Below are 20,522 nucleotides of genomic sequence, written 5' to 3'. Positions count from 1 at the left end.
TGGGCACTGGTTTGAGTCCCAGCTTATCCACTTCTATTCCACCTCATCGCTTATCCACATAGGAAAACAGCAGAAACTGGTCCAAGACCTTGAGCCCCTGTACACAAGTGAAAGATCCAGAAGTTTCTATTTCTGTAAATCTGCCTTTCCAATAAATATCCTTTTAAATTAATTTATTTATTTTTGGAAATGCAGATTTACAGAGAGATCTTGCATCCACTGGTTCACTCCCAAAGTGGCCATAATGACTGGAGCAGAACTGATCTGAAGTTAGGAGTCAGGAGATTCTTCCGGGTCTCCCATCCGGGTACAGGGCTCCAAGGCTTTGGGCGGTCCTCTACTGCTTTCCCAGGCCACAAGCAGGGAGCTGGATGGAAGTGGAGCATCTGGGACATAAACCAGTACTTTGCAAGGGGAGGATTAGCCAATTTAGCCATTGTACCAGGTCGAGAAATAAATCTTTAAGAAAAAAAAAAGAAAAACTTGTATTAAGTTAGTAACTGATTGGGTAACTAAGTTTGTGATCTTTTGATTCTTAATTTTTTTCTTTTTAAAAATCAGGTGTTTTCTAAGGAAGAACTGAAGAAATTGCTGCAGAAGTTGCGGGAATCCTCTCTGATGCTCCTCGACCAAGGATTTGATCCCCTGGGTTATGAAATTCAACCCTAAGTGTTATATTCAATGTGTTCCCACTGGTTTCCAGGAGAATGGAGCTCCTACATGTGTATATATAAAAGATACAAACTTGTTATTTTGCATCACTCTGGGAGAAGATGTAAAATTTACACACTTGAATTTTGTACTTTTCAGAATATGATGGTAACAGAAAATTTTATGTATTATATCAGTGTTTCCCTAAGTTTTTAAAATAAAATTCTATAAAATGTTCTGATATTATAAATTAAGATAATATAGCAAAGATATTTTCAAAATAATGTTATCCTATTATGTGACAGGCATCTGTTGCAGTCAGTTGGAGCTTGTAAGTCTAAGTCTCAGCTCAGTGTCTGGCACACAGTAGGCCTGAACACGCTGAGGTACACAAAACGAGTAAGATCTATTTTATCTATGTCCCCTCTGATATATCAGATAAAAGTAAATTTAAAAGATTCTGTTAAAAACAAAATAATCAAAGCTGAAAGGTCTCTGAGGAAGAGCATTTGGGCCGAGATTTGAGTGATGCACTGAATTAGCCAAGACAGCGTATAAGGCCGCAGGAAGGTGAGCTAGGAATCAGGCAACGGAACGGGCGAAGACTAGAACTAAATGTTAGGCACGTCCGTGAACCAGTGTTTCTCAGTGTGCTACACTGGCTGCAATGGGGGCTTAACTGCAAGAGGTAACGAAGAGGAGGTGAGGTGACCGTCATTGACAGCAGGGTCTGGAACAATAACTCCCAAGGCCAACCCATTGTCTGAGTCACCCGTGGCACGGGTGGAGACTGCATGCTATGGGTGACGGGCACATTTGAGCCATTCTGGCTTCATTTACACACAGCACTGGCATTCTTCCTACAGCCAAAGCAGGGAGCAGTAGTTGGTCACAACGCTACTCCAGATATCAAGCTGGATGGGATGTACAGGCAGAGGCCTCAGGTTTTATTTATGTTAGCTAATGTGGTTCAGAGAATATTTTACTTAACAAAGTATCTCTCATTCTAGTATTTCACAATGCCTTCACTAGTAACATCAAATGAAACAAAAACATAAGCTGGAGCAGTATAAACTGATATAGATGTGTCAGTCTAACAAATAAACAAAGAGCGATCTACTGAAAACCACAGAATATTGGTGGAACAAAGGGAAGGGAACCAAATAAATAACATGCCACATTGATCAAAGCATTAGCAGAGAAAGGATGTTCCTTCTCTCCACGCTGATGGCTTTCATATGGTTCCTCTTAGAATTCCAGCAAGAAAAGACATTTTGTTTGGGCATTTTTTTTAAGATTTGTTTATTTTTATTTGAAAGGCGCTTGCAGAGACAAAGAGAAGATGATCTTCCATCTCCCAAAATGGCCACAACAGCCAAGGCTGAGCTGATCTAATGCCAGGAGCCAGAATCTCCTTTCAGATCTCCCACATGAGTATGGGAGGCCAGGAACTTGAGCCATCCTCCTTTGCTTTCTGAGGCCATAAGCACGGAGCTGGATCAGAAACTGGGAGACCAGGACCAAAACCAGTGCCTTTATGAAATGCAAGCACCACAGGCATAGGATTAGCCTAATATGCCACCATGTTGGCCCCTGGTTTTTGTTTGTTTTTCATTTATAGTAAGACCGGCTCATCAAGATAGTGACAGGGACCATGGCAAGGGATTTTACATTTGAAGATTTGAACTGTTGATTGGTATATTTAGTGTGAAAATAGTATAGTGGCTGTGTGAAAAAAGTGTCCTTCTAGGAAATGCAGGCTAAAATACAGCTGAAGGTCATAAAATGTACTTGAATATTTTAGCTTTAAAACAAGTCATTGCAGACAAAGCAAGTATGGCAAAATCTTAAATTGTGAACTCACAGGAAAAAGGAGTATGTATCAAATTTTAGATTTCTCTAAAGGTTAGGATAAAATTCAATAAACTGAATGTAAAAGCTTTTAACAATAAAGAGAATACGATCTAAGGGTATGCCTACATGTCTTATCCAAGAGAAACAAAACTGGTTACTTAAACTTCATAAGAATATCTTCTCATCAAAAGATACCATTAAAAAATAAGCCACAGACTGATAGAAAATATTTGCAGAAATATCTGGAATAAGTTTAAAAAAAAATGTGTCTAGAATACAGCTCTCAAAACGACAACAAAAAACAGAAAAAACAAAAAAAAAATAGAATACAGCTCTAACTCAAAAAAAGGCCAAAAACATTTTTTTTTTTAATGAACGGAAGACTAGAACAAAAGTAAGACGTAATTACTAAGCCTTGGAAGTTCTGGAAATTGGGTGGTCTCTGCCACCCTCATGGGAAGCCTTGTTAGAGCTCCTGGCTTCTGGCTGTTGCAGACATTTGGGGAGAGAACAAGTAAATGGAGGATCACTCCGTATCTCAGACAGAAGAATGTTCATATTACCTATAACAGTCAAAAACGAAATGACCTAAAACCCACTAACAGGTAAATGACTAAACAGACTGCAGCATGTTCCTAAATAAGAGTACTACTCAGCCATATAAAAAGGAAAGAATTACTGATATTGTATGATCCATTTATATGAAGGTCTAGAACAGTTAAAACCCTTTTTCAAGAAAAAGTGGTTTCCTCTTTGGGGCAGAGGAGGATTTTCGGGGAACATATTGGGGAACATATTGGCACAAATAAAATCTATCTTGGGGTTGCTACAATGGCTCAACTGGTTAACCCTCCACCTCCAAGCACCAGCCTCCCATATGGACACCAGTTCATGTCCTCACTCCTTCACTTCCAATCCAGCCGACCCAAAGCCTTGGGACCCTGCACCCATGTGGGAGACCTGGAAGAGCTCCTGGCTCCTGGCTTCGGATTGGCTCAGCTCCAGCCGTTGGGGCCACTTGGGAAGTGAACCATTGGACAGAAGATCATCCTCTCAGTCTCTTCTTCTCTCTGTGTATCTGCCTTTCCAGTCAATCAATCGATCTTTTTAAAAATTCAAATGGAGGAGTTAGGAATATGTTGAGATATAAGAATGGTAGTGTTGAGACCAAAACAAGGTAGGAGTAGACTCACTCTATATTTTAAGTTTGTATAAGTTTGGAGAAATGTAAGCTGCTGGACAGAGATTTAGCTTTGAATTTCCCTTTCTTCCCATTTCAAATGCACAATAACATCTCTGAATGTCCATTTTGACCATGTTATTCAAGTCCCAACTGCTTCACTTCAGATCCAGCTCCCTGCTAATGTGCCTGGGAAAGCAGTAGATGGTGGGCCTTGCACCCAGGTAGGAGACCTGAATGAAGTTCCTAGCTTCAATATGACCCAGCTCTGTCCACTGTGGCTATTTCGGGAGTGAACCTGTAGATGGAAAACCTCGCTCTCTTTTTCTCTCTCTTTGTGCATGTGTGTGTCTTTTCTCTGCCACGCTACCTCTCAAATCAATCTTAAAGTCATATCCTTAGGGGCAGGCATTTGGCGTAGCAGCCAAGACACCCATGTCACATTAAGATGGAGTTCCTGGATTTATTACGCTGGTCCTAACCCTGACTCCGTTTCAAGACAAACTGGTGCCCACATAGGACTCAGGTGGCAGCTTACCCACTATGCCACAATGACAATTTTCATTTGAAAGATGAAGTTTCCTTTCAGAGAAAGGAAAAAGAGGAAGAGAGGGTAAAAGAGGTCTTCCATCCATCTATCCATTCACTTTCCAAGTGGCTGTAAGAATTAGTGCTGAGGCAGGGAGTAGACGGATTCCTGGAACTCCATGTGATCTCCCCGGGTCTTGGGTCATCTGTTGCTGCATTCCTAGGTGCATTAGCAGGGGCTGGATAGGAAGTAGAGCAGCCAGGACACAAACCATGGCTCACACGACTGCCTTACTGGTTGTGGCTTAGTCCACTGCATCACAATTGACCCCTTCATCACATTATTAAAGGTAAGTTTGTTGTGCTCGGATCAGCAGTGACAGAGAAAGCTCAACTGTGCTAAGCTCAGGTCTTGAGTTACCCAATGAATCACAAGAAGTCTGACATCAAAGCAAGCCCACAAAGGCGGTTTATTCAAGCTCGGCATGTCCAAGCATGGGCTCCCAGCTGTCCCCGACGCAGTGGATCAGAATTGAGCAGCCTTCAACCAACTGACCGACCGGCCAGCTGGCCAGCCAGGACCAACACCTCTTACCGGAGTGCGGTCACGAACAGCACATTCACAGAGTTTTTACAAGGGCAGTCCACAATAACTTGAAAAGGGGGCAATGCACAATAGCCTGCAAGGTGATGGGGAAATACCACACATTGCCTACCTATCTTGGCTGGACAGCCCATGCCTGGCTCTTTTCTGGTCTAACAATTAAGGTAACCACCCACTTAATTGCTTGTAGCCACCTGTAAGATAACCAGACTTGGACCCTGATTCATGAGAATTGGGGCCCATTCGTGTTAAAGGTCACAAAGGCCATTTGACTCACACAGCTTGTTATCAGCAATGAGCCATGAACAAATGTTTGGGATTTTGATTCTGAGGTTCCTCAATTATATTTGGCTTCAAGGACAGTCAAGGTCATTTTGTACCTGCAGCAGCATGCATATCAATTTGCAGCACTTCCGTGGTAACTAATTTGGTAGTATTATATGCTCAAACTTTGAAGCTGCTTCCACCCCTAGAAATTTGAACTTGGATTGGGCATTTGATGCCAGTAAGTATATTACCAGTGAAAAGGTATTACAGTAATAATAAAAAAAAATGCTCACAAAAGTATTGAGGGGGTAGAGATGGGGAAGATGTGGCAAAGCAAAAGTGCCAAAATGCTGCAAAAATCTACGGAGGCATTGAGCTTTGTCATACTATTACGTTAAACGTTTGTATGTCTGGATTTTAAAGTTTTCAAGACTACCAGGGATAGCGGCAGCTGCAGGAGGAGCTGCGATAGCCCAGACGTTTTCCCAGACCTTCCCAGATCAGCGCTAGAGGACCCCCAGGCAGCATCGGAGGAACCAACAAGGGCGTGGGAACAAAAACCGGACGATGCACAGTATTATTGTCTTACTGTTACAGTCTTCTTGGGAATTACTGTGATGCTGTAGCTGATGGAAAGAAACCTCTCAAGCTGATCGCTCTGCCGAGAAAAGGGAAATGTGACTACCATGAAAAAAACGTGGCTGCTGCTGTAGAGACTTTTGCAGAAGATCAGAAGTTGCATAGTACAGATGCTGATTTCATTGCCAAGAAGATGTCAAGAAGCTCAGAATGGATCAGAATCTGAGGTGTCTGCATCCCAGTGCACTCAGCCAAAAATCAATTCTCTGCTTTGGTGAAACTCCCTTCTGGAGAGGATTACAATTTGATCACTGAGGCTTCTTCATTCTACAGTTTCAGAACAGAGTACCTTTAAAGTACTTTGAACAAAGGTTGAAATTAAAATGAAAAAAAGAAAAAAAAAAAAACAGAGGCTGTGAGATGAGAAAAGCTAGAGGGGCAAGGAGATACACCTCAACCAAAACAATTCATAGCTGATGTAAAGAAACTATATCCATTATCATCTCATCATGCAAGAAATTGGGATAAATTGGTTGGTGAGATCTAAGAAGAGGAGAACGAGAACTTGGAAGGAGATGCAGCTTTAAACAAGTTGTTTCAGCAGATTTATTCAGATGGTTCTGATGAAGTGAAATGTGCCATGATCAAATCATTTATAGAGTCGTGTTACAGTTTTGAGTACCAATTGGTCTGATGTAGGTAAAAGAAAAGCCCTTGAAATCAGCCCTTCTGATGATATGCAATGGAAAAAATACTAAATAAAGGAACTTGACACCACTGTATTGCAAAACAATAATAATAATAAGGTTTTCAAAATGTGTAAAAATACACGTTCACTGAGTCATGCTTGTCCCTAAACTTGGTCAGCACAAGTAAAACTGATCAACTACACAGCCCACTCCAGCAAGTCGGCTCAACTGACACACAAGAAATCATCACACACACAAAAAAGACGAAAAGGCAGGCGCAGTCAGAGGAGTTCCGCCACCAGCGAGCCAAGGACCAACAAGATAAAATCCAACGATGCGGAGTCCTGCGCCCAGAGCGCAACGCGCCTGCGCAAGGACAGAGGCGGTCCAGCCTCGGGCTGCGCGGCGGAAGCGTGCGCGCCCCGAGTCACGTGGCCCCGCGCGGAGCTGGGCGGGGCGTGGGCCGTGCCGCCGCGTCCTCGCGGGCTGGGAGGGCGGTGGCGGCGCATGTGTGCGGGGCTCGGGCTGCCGGGGTCTCCTCAGGGAGGCCGGCGTCTGCGAGCCGGCGGCGGGGGAGGCGAAGGGCCGCCGGGGCCAGTCCGGCTGCGCTCCGCCACCGCGCCGGGCATCATGGCATCGCTGGCCGACAAGGTGCGGGACCACGGGCGCATCGCCGTCGGGCTCCTGTTCAACTTGCTGGTGTCCATCTGCATCGTGTTTCTGAACAAATGGATCTATGTGCACCACGGCTTCCCCAACATGAGCTTGACGCTGGTGCACTTCGTGGTCACCTGGCTGGGCTTGTATGTCTGCCAGAAGCTGGACATCTTCGCCCCCAAGAGTCTGCCGCCCTCCAAGCTGCTGCTCCTGGCCCTCAGCTTCTGCGGCTTCGTGGTCTTCACCAACCTCTCGCTGCAGACCAACACCATAGGCACCTACCAGCTGGCCAAGGCCATGACCACGCCGGTGATCATAGCCATCCAGACCTTCTGGTACGGGAAGAGCTTCTCCACGCGAATACAGCTCACGCTGGTGAGTGGCCGCGGGTCGGGCGGAAGGCTGCCCGGGAGGTTTGAATGCTCGTTTGTTCTAACCCTTCCCGCACCTGTGGGTGTGCCCGCTTGAGGCTCCTTTAGGGAGAGCAAGGGGCAAACCAGCTTGAGCCTCACTTGGCTTTTTGCTCAGAACGGGGTGTCTGGGGGAGTCTTATTAAGCACCACGAAAACGCCTGTGTTCGGTGGTGGCGAAATCCAGTGTATCAGAATTGGCGCCAAACAGCAGGCACACCGTGTCTGATGCAAGTGGAAACGTTCAGCACAAATAAGACTAGTCTGTACCGACAGGCTGCAGAGGTGCCTGCATCTTTAAATAAATCAGGAGAGACACACTCATACTGTGTGAACAGCTGGTGGCTTGTAACATGTAAGTCGTGACGCTGTTGTCACATTCAGAGCTGCTTTGGGGGTTACCTGTTCACCTGTGTGACTCCTCATTATTTTTATCCCGTTTAAAATTAGAATTAAGTGATGCAAATCAACATAGAATGATCATGGATCACAAATAAGAAATAAGATGGAGAGTTCGCTCTCTCCAGTGAAGAAATGCAGGCATATAGACAGCGTGGTGTGTGTCCCAGTTGTGTTCTAGGCTTAGCTTTGTAAGCAGCTTCATCCCATGTCTCTGGAATTGAATCTGAACAGCATCTGCCTCTTTCTCGTTACAGATTCCTATAACTCTAGGCGTAATCCTAAATTCTTATTACGATGTGAAGTTTAATTTCCTTGGAATGGTGTTTGCTGCTCTCGGTGTTTTAGTAACATCTCTTTATCAAGTGGTTGGTAATTTTTTTTTCTTTATGTACTTCTTTAGCAGATTTCATAAAACTTGAAGCTGTACCCAAAAGTTTAGAAAATGCAGTGTAAAGACTGTTGGGAGGAAGGTATAAGTGCATGAACTGACTTGAGGTGAAGAGAACATGGTTGTATGATGCTCACCACATCCCTGTTCGTAAATGCGGGATCCCCACGCAGAGCAGTGGTGTGCGAGGAAATCATGCTATTTTTCCGGGGAATGTTTGCAACATAATATGATGTTTTACTTGGTGCCTTCATTGGTTATATGTATCCATTACTCTTCAATCACAGCATTGCTAAGAACTGGGTGCACACCCAGAAATTTGAATGGGCAAGAAACAGAATTAAAGTTTTTTGTTTTTGTTTTTGTTTTTTTGCTTTCTTTTTTTTTTAATCTCCAGCATTATGTGGTTGCTGTAACTTGCCTGTTGGTTACATGTATCAGTAGAGTCCTTTAAAGTCAGGGATTTTCCACTTCCTGACCCAGCACAGTGCCTTGTCTAAAGCAGACACTCATTAAAAACTTACTACAAATATGCTTTTTTGCTTGTTACATTGTGCGTGTGTGTGTGTGTGTTTATCAGGGTGGGGTGCAATAGCTTGGTTTAGCAGATGGTGAAATAATAACATTATTCTCTCTATGCTTGGTCTGGGACTCTGGGTGTGCCCACGTGGGGAATCAGAGCCAGAGTGGGCAGCCGGTTTTCCTCTTCGCCCAGGCCTGTGGCTGTTCTGTTGGGAGCTCAGTAGCACTGCCCTGGTGGTAAGCACTTCAGAGACCTGCTAGGAATCAGTGCTGTGGTAGAGCGGATTGCTGTTGGCCCAGCAGCAGGGCAGGTGAGAGCGCCGCAGGCTGGCGTGGTGGAGCAACCACTCCTTGTTGCCACTTAGCTCAGTGATGTTCTGTCCTCACCACAGAGAATGAGCAGAAGCTGCTCTGTTCTATGCTGTAAAAACGAAACAAAACAGGACCCAGGGCGGTAGCCTAGAGGCTGAAGTCCTCGCCTTGCACGTATGCTGATCCCATGTGGGTGCCAGTTCCCTTCCCATCTGTTCCACTTCCCTTCCAGCTCTCTGCTTGTGGCCTGGGAAAGCAGTCGAGGACGGCCCAAAGCCTTGGGACCCTGCACCCGCGGGGGAGACCCGGAGGAATCTCCTGCCTCCTGGCTCCTGACTTTGGATCAGCTCTGCTCTGGTCTTTGCAGGCACTTAGGGAGTGAATCATCGGATGGAAGACTTTCCTGTCTTTCTCTCTTTCTCTCTGTACATCTGCCTTTCCAATAAGATAAGTAAATAAATAAATCTTTAAAAAAAACAAAAAGTAAGCAAACAAACAAAATAACTAAAACAAAACTGTGCGAGGGCACTTTGGTGAGTTTAAATTTTCTTACCAAGTGCAGTAAGGAGAGAACCTTGTTATATACACTTTTTTTTTTTGCTAGTGTAGGTTAAACATTTATGCAGCAGGAAATTTAACTTGTTGATAATAGTTTCTTATACTCCTTAAATGTAGTTTCAATTCTGAGTATTCACTGTTCACGTCAATATAACTATTAAAAGCAAACGATTTAACAACAACAACAAAAAAAGAAACCCACAAGATTTCTCTTATTTATTTGAAAGGCAGAGTGACACAGAGAGAGGTCTTCCATCCTCTGAGTCATTCCTGGAACAGCCAGGGACCTCCATCTGCATCTCCCGCATGGGTACCAGGGACCTCCATCTGCATCTCCCACGTGGGAGCCAGACCCCGTAGTTGGGCCATCTCCCGCTCTTTCCCAAGCTCTTTATTAGGGAGCCAGACAGAAAATGACTATCTGGGGCGCAGACTACATCTCCCGCGGGGGATGCCGCCATCACAGGTAGCAGCTTAACAGGATGCCCCACAACACTGGCCCCAGCATCCCCGTGTTTGTTCACAGGAGTCTCCAAACTTTTACGAGGATTTTTGTGTCAATCAGGTAGATATTTGAAGTGAGGATGACAGGTGAATAATTGTAGGCTAACTAATGCACCCAGTGAAAGTGTTACTGCAGGATAGGTGTAACTCCCCCTCCAATTCCTTTTTTTTTTTAATATTTTATTTATTTATTGGAAAGTCAGATATACTGAGAGGAGGAGAGATAGAGAGGAAGATCTTCTGTCCGATGATTCACTCCCCAAGTGAGTGCAACGGCCGGTGCTGCGCCGATCCGAAGCCAGGAACCAGGAACTTCTTCCTGGTCTCCCACGCGGGTGCAGGATCCCAAAGCCTTGGGCCGTCCTCAACTGCTTTCCCAGGCCACAAGCAGGGAGCTGGATGGGAAGTGGAGCTGCCGGGACCAGAACCGGCACCCATATGGGATCCCGGCACGTTCAAAGTGAAAACTTCAGCCACTATGCCATGCCGCCGGGCCCTTCAATTCCTTTTTAAAGAGCTTTTTTTCTGCCCATTGTGTGTGAGCACAATTTCTAAGGTCTTTCTTATTATACTGAGGATATTAAAAGGCAGTAAAAGAGCTGTTCACTTTAGATGTAGAGAGATGCTTGGTTCTCTCATTCTTAAGCGGCTTTTCTGCTTTATTCTCAGCATTGAGGGTACAAAAGGAGCTGTGACATAGCCTCGTGGCATGTAATATGCTTCCTCTGGATCTCTTGCGTCCGTTGCAAGGGCCCAGGTACTTGAGCCATCACCTTTTCAGTATGCATTCGCAGGAAGCTGTGTTGCTGACATCCCACGTGCAGCGAAACTGCTGAGCCACAACGCCCGTCTCGGAGAACGGGCGTTGTCCAGTGTGCAGGCACTAGGAAAGGAGAGGGGGAGTGGGTGATGGACAGAGAGTTGGGGAGCAAAAGTGGGGAGGCCTGGGCTAGGCTGACAGGGGCAGACATGGAGAGGTGGGACTGGGCAGAGATGCCGTGGGCAGAGTGAAGGGACCCTGGAAATGTGAGCATGAGGAAAGGAAGGGGTCTGCCCCTGCTGGGGCAGGGCTGGCCTTAACTATTGAGCAATTCTGTGGAAAGAAGGGAAGGGCTTGATTGTAAGCCAGTTCCATCAGGCAGGCCGGAAGCGGCCCAGTGAGGACAGTCAGAGCTGTGGGTGGGAGCAGAGAGGTGAAAAGGAAAGGCCAGACGTTCACCTTAAAAATGGCAGGCGAGCGGCTGCAACCGGGGCCGGCGGGTTAAGCTGTTGCGGTGGACGCCTGCTTCCCTTATGGGGCCCGGCTGCTCCACTTCCAGTCTAGCTCCCTGCCTGTGTGCGGCAGAGGATGGCCCAAGTCCTAAAGCCCTGCCCTACACATGAGAGACGTGAATGAAGCTCTGACTCCTGGCTGCAGCCTGGACAAGTCCTGCCTATCGTGGCCCTTTGGGGGATGAACCGGCAAGGGAAGGTGTGTGTGTGTGGGTGTGCCCACCTCTTCCTCTCTATCTCCTTCTGCCTTTTAAGTAAGTAAAAATGTATATTTTAAAAGTATATGGGGTGGGGGGGGGGCAAGGGGAGGGACTGGGGGAATCCCAGAGCCTATGAAACTGTGTCATAAAATGATATAAAATTAAAAAAAAATATGTTCAAAAAATATATATAAGGGAGGGATACAATAAATTCAAATAAATTCATCTTTCCAAAAATAAAAAAGAAGAAAGGTTCTTGCGAGAGAAGTTGCAACAAGAAATTGTCAGGTCTGTCCTTTAGATGTGGCTGTTAGAGGTGAGGGGTGAGCTTCAGGGGTACAGGGATGAGGGTGGGGGTGGTCCGGAGGCCTGGGCTGCCTGCAGAGGCTGAGGCAAAGGAGGAGGCAAGCTAACTCTGCCTTGGTCTTCACTCACCTGCCCTCCCAGGAGCAGGCAGTGGCAGAGCCAAGCCTTCCTCCTTCAGTTCAATCCCGGGGCAGTCAGGTTCAAAGTGCCTGTCCACTGGGCTGTGTTTGTCTTGGTGAATGTCTTCAGTGGAGGGTGGAAGTTAAGGAAGGGAGCTGCAGGAGGGTGCCGGGCCCAGGCACACACGCGTGCTTCCAGTCATGAGGACTGTGCAACTGCAGCTTTGGCCGTGTTGCCTCTGTGCAGTGTTACCATCTTCTAGAGTTTGCGGCTGCGCAGTGCATTGAGGTATGTTGATGGGCCACCTGCCAAAAAGCACATCCACAGAGAGGGGCATTGCTTCTCGCACTGATTGGGCTTCCTCAAGGGACTGAAGAGACCACACCCTTTCCAGGCCAGCTGCCCTGGCATAACCAGTCATAGTTGTCCGCCCCTCCCTCCAAGTCCTGCTTTTAGAAGGAATGGAAGAGTAGCGCTGCTTCTGGACCCCTTCTGCTGTGTCCCACATCTATGTTTCCATGCCTGCCTCTTCTCCCAAGATCTCCAAGGCTTGTATCTTTCCCTGTTCTGTCAGATCAGAGGCAAGGGAGAGTCCCACCATGCCCCCACTCAGGAATGTAGAAGCAGACAGGTGAGCCGAGAGGGACTGCCCAGAGCTGGAAGGGCATTCATGTAGTTCACTGATCTTGGGCGTTTCATAGGCCACTCTGTCCCCCTTCTTCCCCCGCAGTCTGCACAGTGTCTGCTGTGTCTGGGGCTAGAGTGGTGGCTTGGGTTGAGAGATGCTGCTTCTCTGCACCTGACTTGTTTCATCTTGTCATTTGCAGTGGGTCGGAGCCAAGCAGCATGAATTGCAAGTCAACTCCATGCAGCTGCTGTACTACCAGGCCCCCATGTCCTCTGCCATGCTGCTGGTGGCCGTGCCCTTCTTTGAGCCAGTGCTGGGAGAAGGGGGGATGTTTGGCCCATGGTCAGTTTCTGCTTTGGTAAGTGTTCTAATTGCCTCAGTATCTGAGAAACTGTAACTACTAACTCAGCTGTGTTGGCTGGGGTTTTTGGTTCCCATTGTGCCCTCTCAGACCCATTCCCGTGTTTGTGTAGTCACCCTCTGAGGAAGAGGCACCAGCAGGTGAAGGGACCACCCCAGGTTGGACAGCGAGACAGTGACAGGGCCACAGCAGATCTGCCACAGCCTGCCTGCTGTCCGCATCAAGACAAGCTAATTTGGACATGTTGATTTTTGTGTTGGTTTTATTTTCATAAAGATAGTGTGTGCTTGTTGTGTAGAATTGGTACATGGATAAGAATAGAAAATAAAAACCCCCGCCAGAAACCTACCAAGATAATCCCTGTACCATGCTGGGGTGACCATTTCATTTGTCTGTTTTTCTTAGTACATGCAGACACATGTGGATGTGGATGTGTGTAATTTTTTTAAAAGATTTATTTATTTTGGGCTCTGCATGGTGGCCTAGCAGCTATAGTCCTCGCCTTGAACGCGCCAGGATCCCATATGGGCGCCAGTTCTAATCCGGGCGGATCCAATTCCCTGCTTGTAGCCTGAGATAGCAGTTGAGGACGGCCCAAAACCTTGGGACCCTGCACCTGTGTGGGAGACCTGGAGGAGGCTCCAAGCTCCTGACTTTGGATTGGCTTGGCTCCTGGCCGTTGTGGCTGCTTAGGGAGTGTATTATCAGATGGAAGAGCTTCCTCTGTCTCTTCTCTATATATCTGACTTTGCAATAAAAATAAACAAATCTTAAAAAAAAATAAATGAAATAAAAAATTATCTATTTTTATTGGGAAGGCAGATTTACGGAGAAGTGGTAAAGAGATCTTTCATCTGGTTCACTCTGCAAATTACCACACTGGTCAGAATCCAGGAACCAGGATCTTCTTCTGGGTCTCACGCAGGTGCAGATTTCCAAGGCTTTGTGCCATTCTCTGCCACTTTCCCAGGCCACAAGCAGGGAGCTAGATGGGAAATGGAGCAACCAGGACACAAACTGCACCTTATGGGATGCCAGATGGCAAGGCAGAGGATTAGCCTGTTTAGCCATGACACTGGCCCAGTGAACAATGTCTTCACACCTACCTCATGGATATATGAGAGGAGCAAATGGGTTAATACACGTTCTTCACACGTAGTACACGTTATGCAAATGTAAGCTGCAGTTCCATTCTGTCCGCAAGCAGCTTCTGCATTCTTGGAGGGCAGGAACTGTGAACATGCTTTGTTTCTCACAAGGCTTGGTCCGCTTTTGTAGGCATCCAATGAATGCTTATATTTTAATTTAAGTACGAATAAAAATGGACAATAAGGGAAAACCATAGAGATATAGCCTATGAGGTTAGAGCTAGCAATTGGGGGTAGCTGAGAAGTTTTAAAATTCCTGGGAAGGGTTTTTGGCAGTTAAGACACCTGCACGGCACATCAGAGTACGTGGGTTCAGTACCCGGCTCTAGCGCCTGTCCCCAGCTTCCAGCCTGAGAGGCAGCAGAGACCAACTGAGTTAAGTGTGATCTGCCACCTGTGTCCGAGACCTGTGTGGAGTTCCTGGCTTTCAGCTTTGGCCTTGGCCTAACTCCAGCCAAAGCAGGCATTTGGCTCTCTCTCTCTCAAATAGATAAAATCAACATACTAAAAAGAAATTCTTATGCATTTTTGCTTATTTTTATTTTGTATTTTTGTTATAATGTCTGTATTGTTTTTATGTTAAGAAGTTACTGGGGCCCGGCACAATGTCCCCTGTGGCTAAATCCTTGCCTTTCATGTGTTAGGCTCCTATGTGAGCACCAGTTCGTGTCCCACCTGCTTCACTTCCATTCCAATTCCCTGCTTATGGCCTGGGAGAGCAGTGGAGGATAGCCCAAAGCCTTAGGACACTGCACCCGTGTGAGGGACCAGGAAGAAGAAGCTCCTGGCTCCTGGCTTTAGATTGACTCGGCTCTGGCCGTTGCGGCCACTTGGGGAATGAACCAGCAGACAAAAGATCTTCCTGTCTCTCCGTCTCTCTCTCTCTCTCTCTCTCTCTCTCTCTCTAAATCTGCCTTTCCAATAAAAATACAAATAAATCTTTATATAAAAGAAGAAGAAGTTGTTAGGGCCAGTGTTATCACATAATGAGTTAAGCCTCTGCCTGCAATGCTGTCATTCCACATGGGCACAGTTCATGCCCAGCTCCTTCACTTCCATCAACCTTGCTTCTGGTGGCCCAGGAAAAGCAGCAGGTGGATGACCCAAGTGTTTGGACCCCTGCCACTCACATGGGAGGCCTGGGTGGAGTGTTTGGCACTCCCTTAGCACTGGCAATCACAACCGTCTGGGGAGCAAACCAGTGGATGTTCGTGGATGTTCATAGATGTTTGTGGACAAACTTAATTTCTAGCACTATCTATTCTGCTCTTTTACTCTCAAACTCTTGCTGCTTCACAAAATTGATTCTCTCTTTTTCTCATCTTTTATTTATTGGGTCATGTCTGAATTTTTAAGATGCCAGATAACATGTGTCTTGCTGTGTCATAATTGCAGTGTCTTGAATTAATGAGTTTTTGGTTTCTTTGTAGCTTATGGTGCTGCTGTCTGGAGTGATCGCTTTCATGGTGAACTTGTCAATTTATTGGATCATTGGGAACACATCACCAGTCACGTATCCTTTTCAAAATAACTTACAGATGCAGAACCTGCCATGGTTTCCAGAACTGTCTCATTTATCACCCTGAGTCTCACACTATTACACAGCTTAAATTGAGTTGGATGAGTTATGTTTAGTCTTTTACTGTATCTTTCCACACTAGAATTTTTTTAAAAAGATTTATTTATTTTTATTGCAAAGTCAGATAGATATAGAGGAGGAGAGAAAGAGAGGAAAATTTTCCGTCTGTTGATTCACTCCCCAAGTGGCCGCAGCGGGTAGGAGTTGAGCCGATCTGAAGCAAAGAGCTCAGAGCCTCCTCCAGGTCTTCCACACGGGTACAGGGTCGCAAGGCTTTGGTCCATCCTTGACTGCTTTCCCGGGCCACAGGCAGGGAGCTGGATGGGAAGCGGGGCTGCCGGGATTAGAACTGGTGCCCATATGGGAACCCTGCGCATTCAAGGCGATGACTTTAGCCACTCGGCCACCATGCTGGTCCCCACACTAGAATTTTTAAAGAAATATGAGGAAAAATTTTTTTAATTATACATGTTCTTGAATTGGTTTTTTTTTTTCTTTTAATCATAAATGTTCTTGAATTTTCTTAAGAAATAGTGTTTTTGCCTTATGGAAACTTAGAACATTGTTCCTTGCAGTTGGTTAGTGGGCTTAAGTAGAATTGGGTGAGTCAGTAATGGGGAGAAAACCCTGGGTTTCCCAGTAGGTATGTGCAGCCAGGAAGCAGAGGAGGTTAGCAATGCAGTGAAAGGTGAGGGCAGAAGACCGCCATCTGGCTGTTGGTGCGCTTCCGTTTTTGGACTTGGTGGAGGGTGTGCTTGTCTTTCTCAATATTCTTTCAGTCAGGAAGTGAGATTATATAAATTGGAGGTCAGATTCAACTGCTCATTTTTAGATTTCTGCCAGTTCTGTTTCCCTTCACATCCGTCTGCCCCACGCTCAGGCAAATGCAAAGAATGGCTACCCTGCATTATGGTTCAATAGTGTGCTAGCCAAGTGCACAGATTTACTGCATATCTGAGTGAATATTGAGGAGTTAACAAAGTTGACAAAGTAAATAAATAGCATTATTACCAACTACCAAAAAAGAAAATAGTGTTATTTTTAAAAAAGCTGACAAAAAAAATATTTACTTTTGGCCAGGTATTGTTAGCACATTTGGTGCGTATTGTATTAGCTGTCTTCGTTTCTCACAGTAGCTTTCCAAGGCCACAAGTAGGGAGCTGGGTAGGAAGTAGAGTAGCCAGGAGATGAACCGGCTATCATATGGGACCCCAGTGCTTATGATGGTAGGATTAGCCAATTGAGCTATTGCAACAGGCCCTAAAAGTCCATAGAAAAATGGTATTATGAAATACCTGTGAATTCCAAAATGTTTTGCACATTTTTTTTTGAAAATTGTTTTAATTACTCTTGTAGGCAGTGTTGGACAATGTTAAAGAGAAAAGACACAGCAGGAGAGAAGTTGTGAACTGTGCCGGAGAGGGTTGAAATGTTCAGTGGAGGGGAGATCCCCCGCAAACTAAAGGGGGCGGAGGACAAGGGGACGCTCAGGAGGCCACTGCAGTATCCCGCTGAGATTCAGGATGGAGGCCGCAGGCTTTTCTGAGCAGTTGGCTGTAGAGAGCAAGAGAGGAAATGGAGTGGACTCATGTGGCTGCAGGCCACAGCACCTGGTGGGCTGGAGTGGCCATCCCCTGAGGTAGGAGAGCTTCCAGGAGACTGGGCGAGAGCAAGATGAGGCGTTCCGTTCTGGATGAACGTATCCGGATTCAGGGGTGACATCTCAGCTAGAGGTGTGACGGTCAGCAGGATGCGGAAGTGAGCTAAGGAAGTGAGACTGGGTAGGATCTGGCAGGGAACTGACTCGGATGCGGCCTTTCTGGACCCATGGAACCAGCACTGCCGTGCGGGTAGAACATCCGAAGCAGTGACTTGGTAATAGCTTTTATTATTATTATTTGTAATACGAGAAGCAGAGAGAGAGAGAGAGCTCCGATCCCCTGATTTACTCCTCAGACTCCAGCGATGACCGGGACTGAGCCAGAACCAGAGCTCAGTCCCTGCTTCCCATGAGGGTGAGAGGGATCTAGTGCCTGAGCCATCCCAGCTACCTCCCAGGGCTCACGATGGCAGGAAGCTGGAGTCAGGCACTGCAGCCAGGAATCCTGCTTAACCACCAGGCTAAGCAACCGCTTGTGGTAAGTGAATGTATAAATATGCATATGGGCGTGTGTATGCACGTACATGTGTGTTTATTTTTTAAAAAAGATTTATCTTTTTTTTTTTTTTTAATTGGAAAGGCAGATTTACAGAGAAGAGGAGATGCAGAGAAATTTCTGTCCACTGCTTCACTCCCTAAAGGGCCACAATGGCTGGAGCTGAACCGGTCCAAAACCAGGAGCCAGGAGCTTCTTCCTGGTCCCTCACACAGGTGTAGCGTCCCAAGGCTTTGGGCTGTCCTCCACTGCTTTCCCAGGCCACAGACAGGGAGCTGGATGGGAAGCGGGGCAGCCAGAACATCAGCTGGTGCCCATATGGGACCCTGATTCTTGCAGGGGAGAGGTTTAGCCACTTGAGCCATCTCGCTGGGCCCTGTGTGTGTTTATTTTTAAACTAACATGATTAGTAGAGCCTTTATACAATACTAAGTAACCAGCAGTGTGCTAATTCAGAGCATGGACTTTGGACTTAAATACACCTATCATGCTTGGACTCCAGTTCTGCCACTGCATACTGTTGGAGAGGCATTTGGCTGAACGCTTCGTCACTGCTCATGAGACAGGCGTGGTCGCCCAGCAGGCAAGGCCAGCACTCGGGGCTGTTTCTTCAGCTCCTGTTTCTGGCTGCCAGTTCCACGTGGGAGGCCGGGATGGAGCTCTGGGCCCCGGCATGTGGCCTGGGCCAGCACTAGCTGGAAAGGGCATGTGGTGAATGAACAGTAGATGAGAGATCTTCTGTCTCTCTGCCCTCTTGTGTCTATAGGTGAATAATTAATTAAAGGATTAAAACTTTGTGACCAAAGGCAAAATTTCTTGTAATTCTTGAGCCTGGGAGGGAGCCTGGAAAGGGTGTTGTTGTGCAACAGGTTAAGCTGTTGCTGAGAAGCCTTATAAAATGGGAAGAGTGAGCCTGCAGTGAGGTGCAGGGTATGGCTGCAGAAGGAATGTTTAAGAGTCCAGCATGGGGGCCCCGGCACGGTGGCGCAGTGGTTACGGTCCTCGCCTTGAACATGCCCGGGATCCCATATGGGCGCTGGTTCTAATCCCGGCGGCCCCGCTTCCCATCCAGCTCCCTGCCTGTGGCCTGGGAAAGCAGTCAAGGTCGGCCCAAAGCTTTGGGAACCTGCACCCGCGTGGGAGACCCGGAAGAGGCTCCTGGCTTTGGATCAGCATAGCATCAGCCGTTGCGCTCACTTGGGAGTGAATCATCGGACGGAAAATCTTCCTCTCTGTCTCTCCTCTCTGTATATCCGCCTTTCCAATAAAAATTAAAAATTAAAATTAAGTTTTTACAAAAAAAAAAAAAAAAAAAAGAGTCCAGCATGGGCCCCCAGTGCAATAGCCTAGTGCCTAAATCCTCACCCTGCATGCACCAGGATCCCATACCGGCACCAGTTGGTGTCCCGGCTGCTTTGCTTCCTGCCCAGCTCTTTGCTTGTGGCCTGGGAAAGCAGTAGAGGATGGGCCAAAGCCTTGGGATCCTGCACCCACACGTGAGACCTGGAGGAAGCTTCTGGCTCCTGGCTTCAGATCAGCTCAGATCCAGCCTTGGCAGACACTTGCAGGGTGAACCAGCGGATGAAAGATCTTTCTGTCTGTAAATCTGCCTTTCCAATGCGCCTTCCGCTCTTCAACTTGTGCACACCAGGTGTGTTGACATTGAGTCAGCACCAGGACACTTTCCCTATCTTGCCTCATTTCCCAAAGGCAGTCTACTGGAAGTGCCACCATAAAATGCAGTTACAAGTGGCTCTGCAAGGTGCGTCCCCCGTGCCTTGCACGCAGCTGCCTTCCTGCGTTTCCTTGGAGAGGTCAGTGGGGAGATGGAGGCAGTTTCTTGGCGCTGATTGACCACTGTCTTTCCCTGGGGACGCCAAGATTGACTCAGCGTTTGTGTCCCTGGCATTACGGTCACATTGCAGGTGGGAAGGGCATCAGGAGGCTGTGCTTTCCAACTACAGGAAGCCTCTGTGTGTGTGTGTGTGTGTGTGCGCGCGCACATTTTATCTAGCTTGTATCCTTTGTATCCTTATCCAAAAACCTCAGCTATAACATGTTTGGACACTTCAAGTTCTGCATTACTTTATTCGGAGGATGCGTTCTGTTTAAGGATCCATTGTCCATTAACCAGGGTCTGGGCATTTTATGTACGTTATGTGGCATTCTTGCCTACACTCACTTCAAACTCAGTGAACAGGAAGGAAGTAAGAATAAACTGGCTCAACGTCCTTGAGTGTTGGGGGACAATGAAAGCTTCCCCAAGAGGATTCAAGATGTTCAGTGTGCAAGTTGCTTTCAGAGGAGATAGAATCACCGTGCCAAATCCACTGACCGATTTGCAAGAAGTGATGCAAAGGAAGATTGTGTTCACAAATAGAACTTTTTTTTTAAAAGGACTTTTTTTTCCCCTAATGTAATTCTCTAAAGCCGAAAAGATTTATGTTTTTTTGTGAAGATGATGATGTGAAGGCTGTGGGATGGTTGGGTTATATCAAGTAAAACACATGAAAACTAAAATTCCATAGTAAGGACCAGGGACTTGTGTGGCAGCCGTGCTGTGTCACAGGCCCCAAATGCTGGCTTTCTGGAGTCCCACTCTCCTAAGGAAATAGGGGATTCCACTTGCCAGTAGATGCTTTGCCTT

The 20,522-nt window shown here is 46.6% G+C and overlaps 2 protein-coding genes and 1 pseudogene across 3 annotated transcripts in view; all 3 read left to right on the top strand.

Moving 5' to 3' along the window:
* Positions 1-888, top strand: part of NUP107 (nucleoporin 107) — a 42,283-nt gene extending 41,395 nt beyond the window's left edge. Inside the window, exon 28 of the mRNA XM_040982014.1 lies at positions 562-888. Coding sequence (XP_040837948.1) covers positions 562-669 — 108 coding nt within the window. The 3' untranslated portion in view covers positions 670-888. The remainder of the gene's footprint in view (positions 1-561) is intronic.
* Positions 889-4,903: 4,015 nt separating this feature from the next.
* On the top strand, positions 4,904-6,421 carry LOC121155063 (annotated as a pseudogene).
* A 428-nt stretch (positions 6,422-6,849) lies between these two features.
* SLC35E3 (solute carrier family 35 member E3) lies at positions 6,850-20,169 on the top strand. 2 transcript variants are annotated; one of them, XM_040982024.1, is made up of 5 exons: positions 6,850-7,384; positions 8,076-8,186; positions 12,831-12,989; positions 15,571-15,653; positions 19,925-20,169. In XM_040982024.1, the coding sequence occupies exons 1-5, from the start codon at positions 6,860-6,862 to the stop codon at positions 20,109-20,111; spliced, it is 1,065 nt and encodes a 354-aa protein (XP_040837958.1). In that variant the 5' UTR covers positions 6,850-6,859; the 3' UTR covers positions 20,112-20,169. The 2 variants fall into 2 exon arrangements, with proteins under 2 accessions (XP_040837958.1, XP_040837966.1); XM_040982032.1 differs by lacking the exon at positions 8,076-8,186.
* Positions 20,170-20,522: the final 353 nt, after the last annotated feature.

Source organism: Ochotona curzoniae, unplaced genomic scaffold, assembly GCF_017591425.1.
Source record: "Ochotona curzoniae isolate NIBS_2020 unplaced genomic scaffold, NIBS_Ocur_1.0 contig_1014, whole genome shotgun sequence".
Lineage (NCBI taxonomy): Eukaryota > Metazoa > Chordata > Mammalia > Lagomorpha > Ochotonidae > Ochotona > Ochotona curzoniae.
Note: the sequence above shows the minus strand (reverse complement) of the source record. Positions and strands in the feature narration are given on the sequence as shown.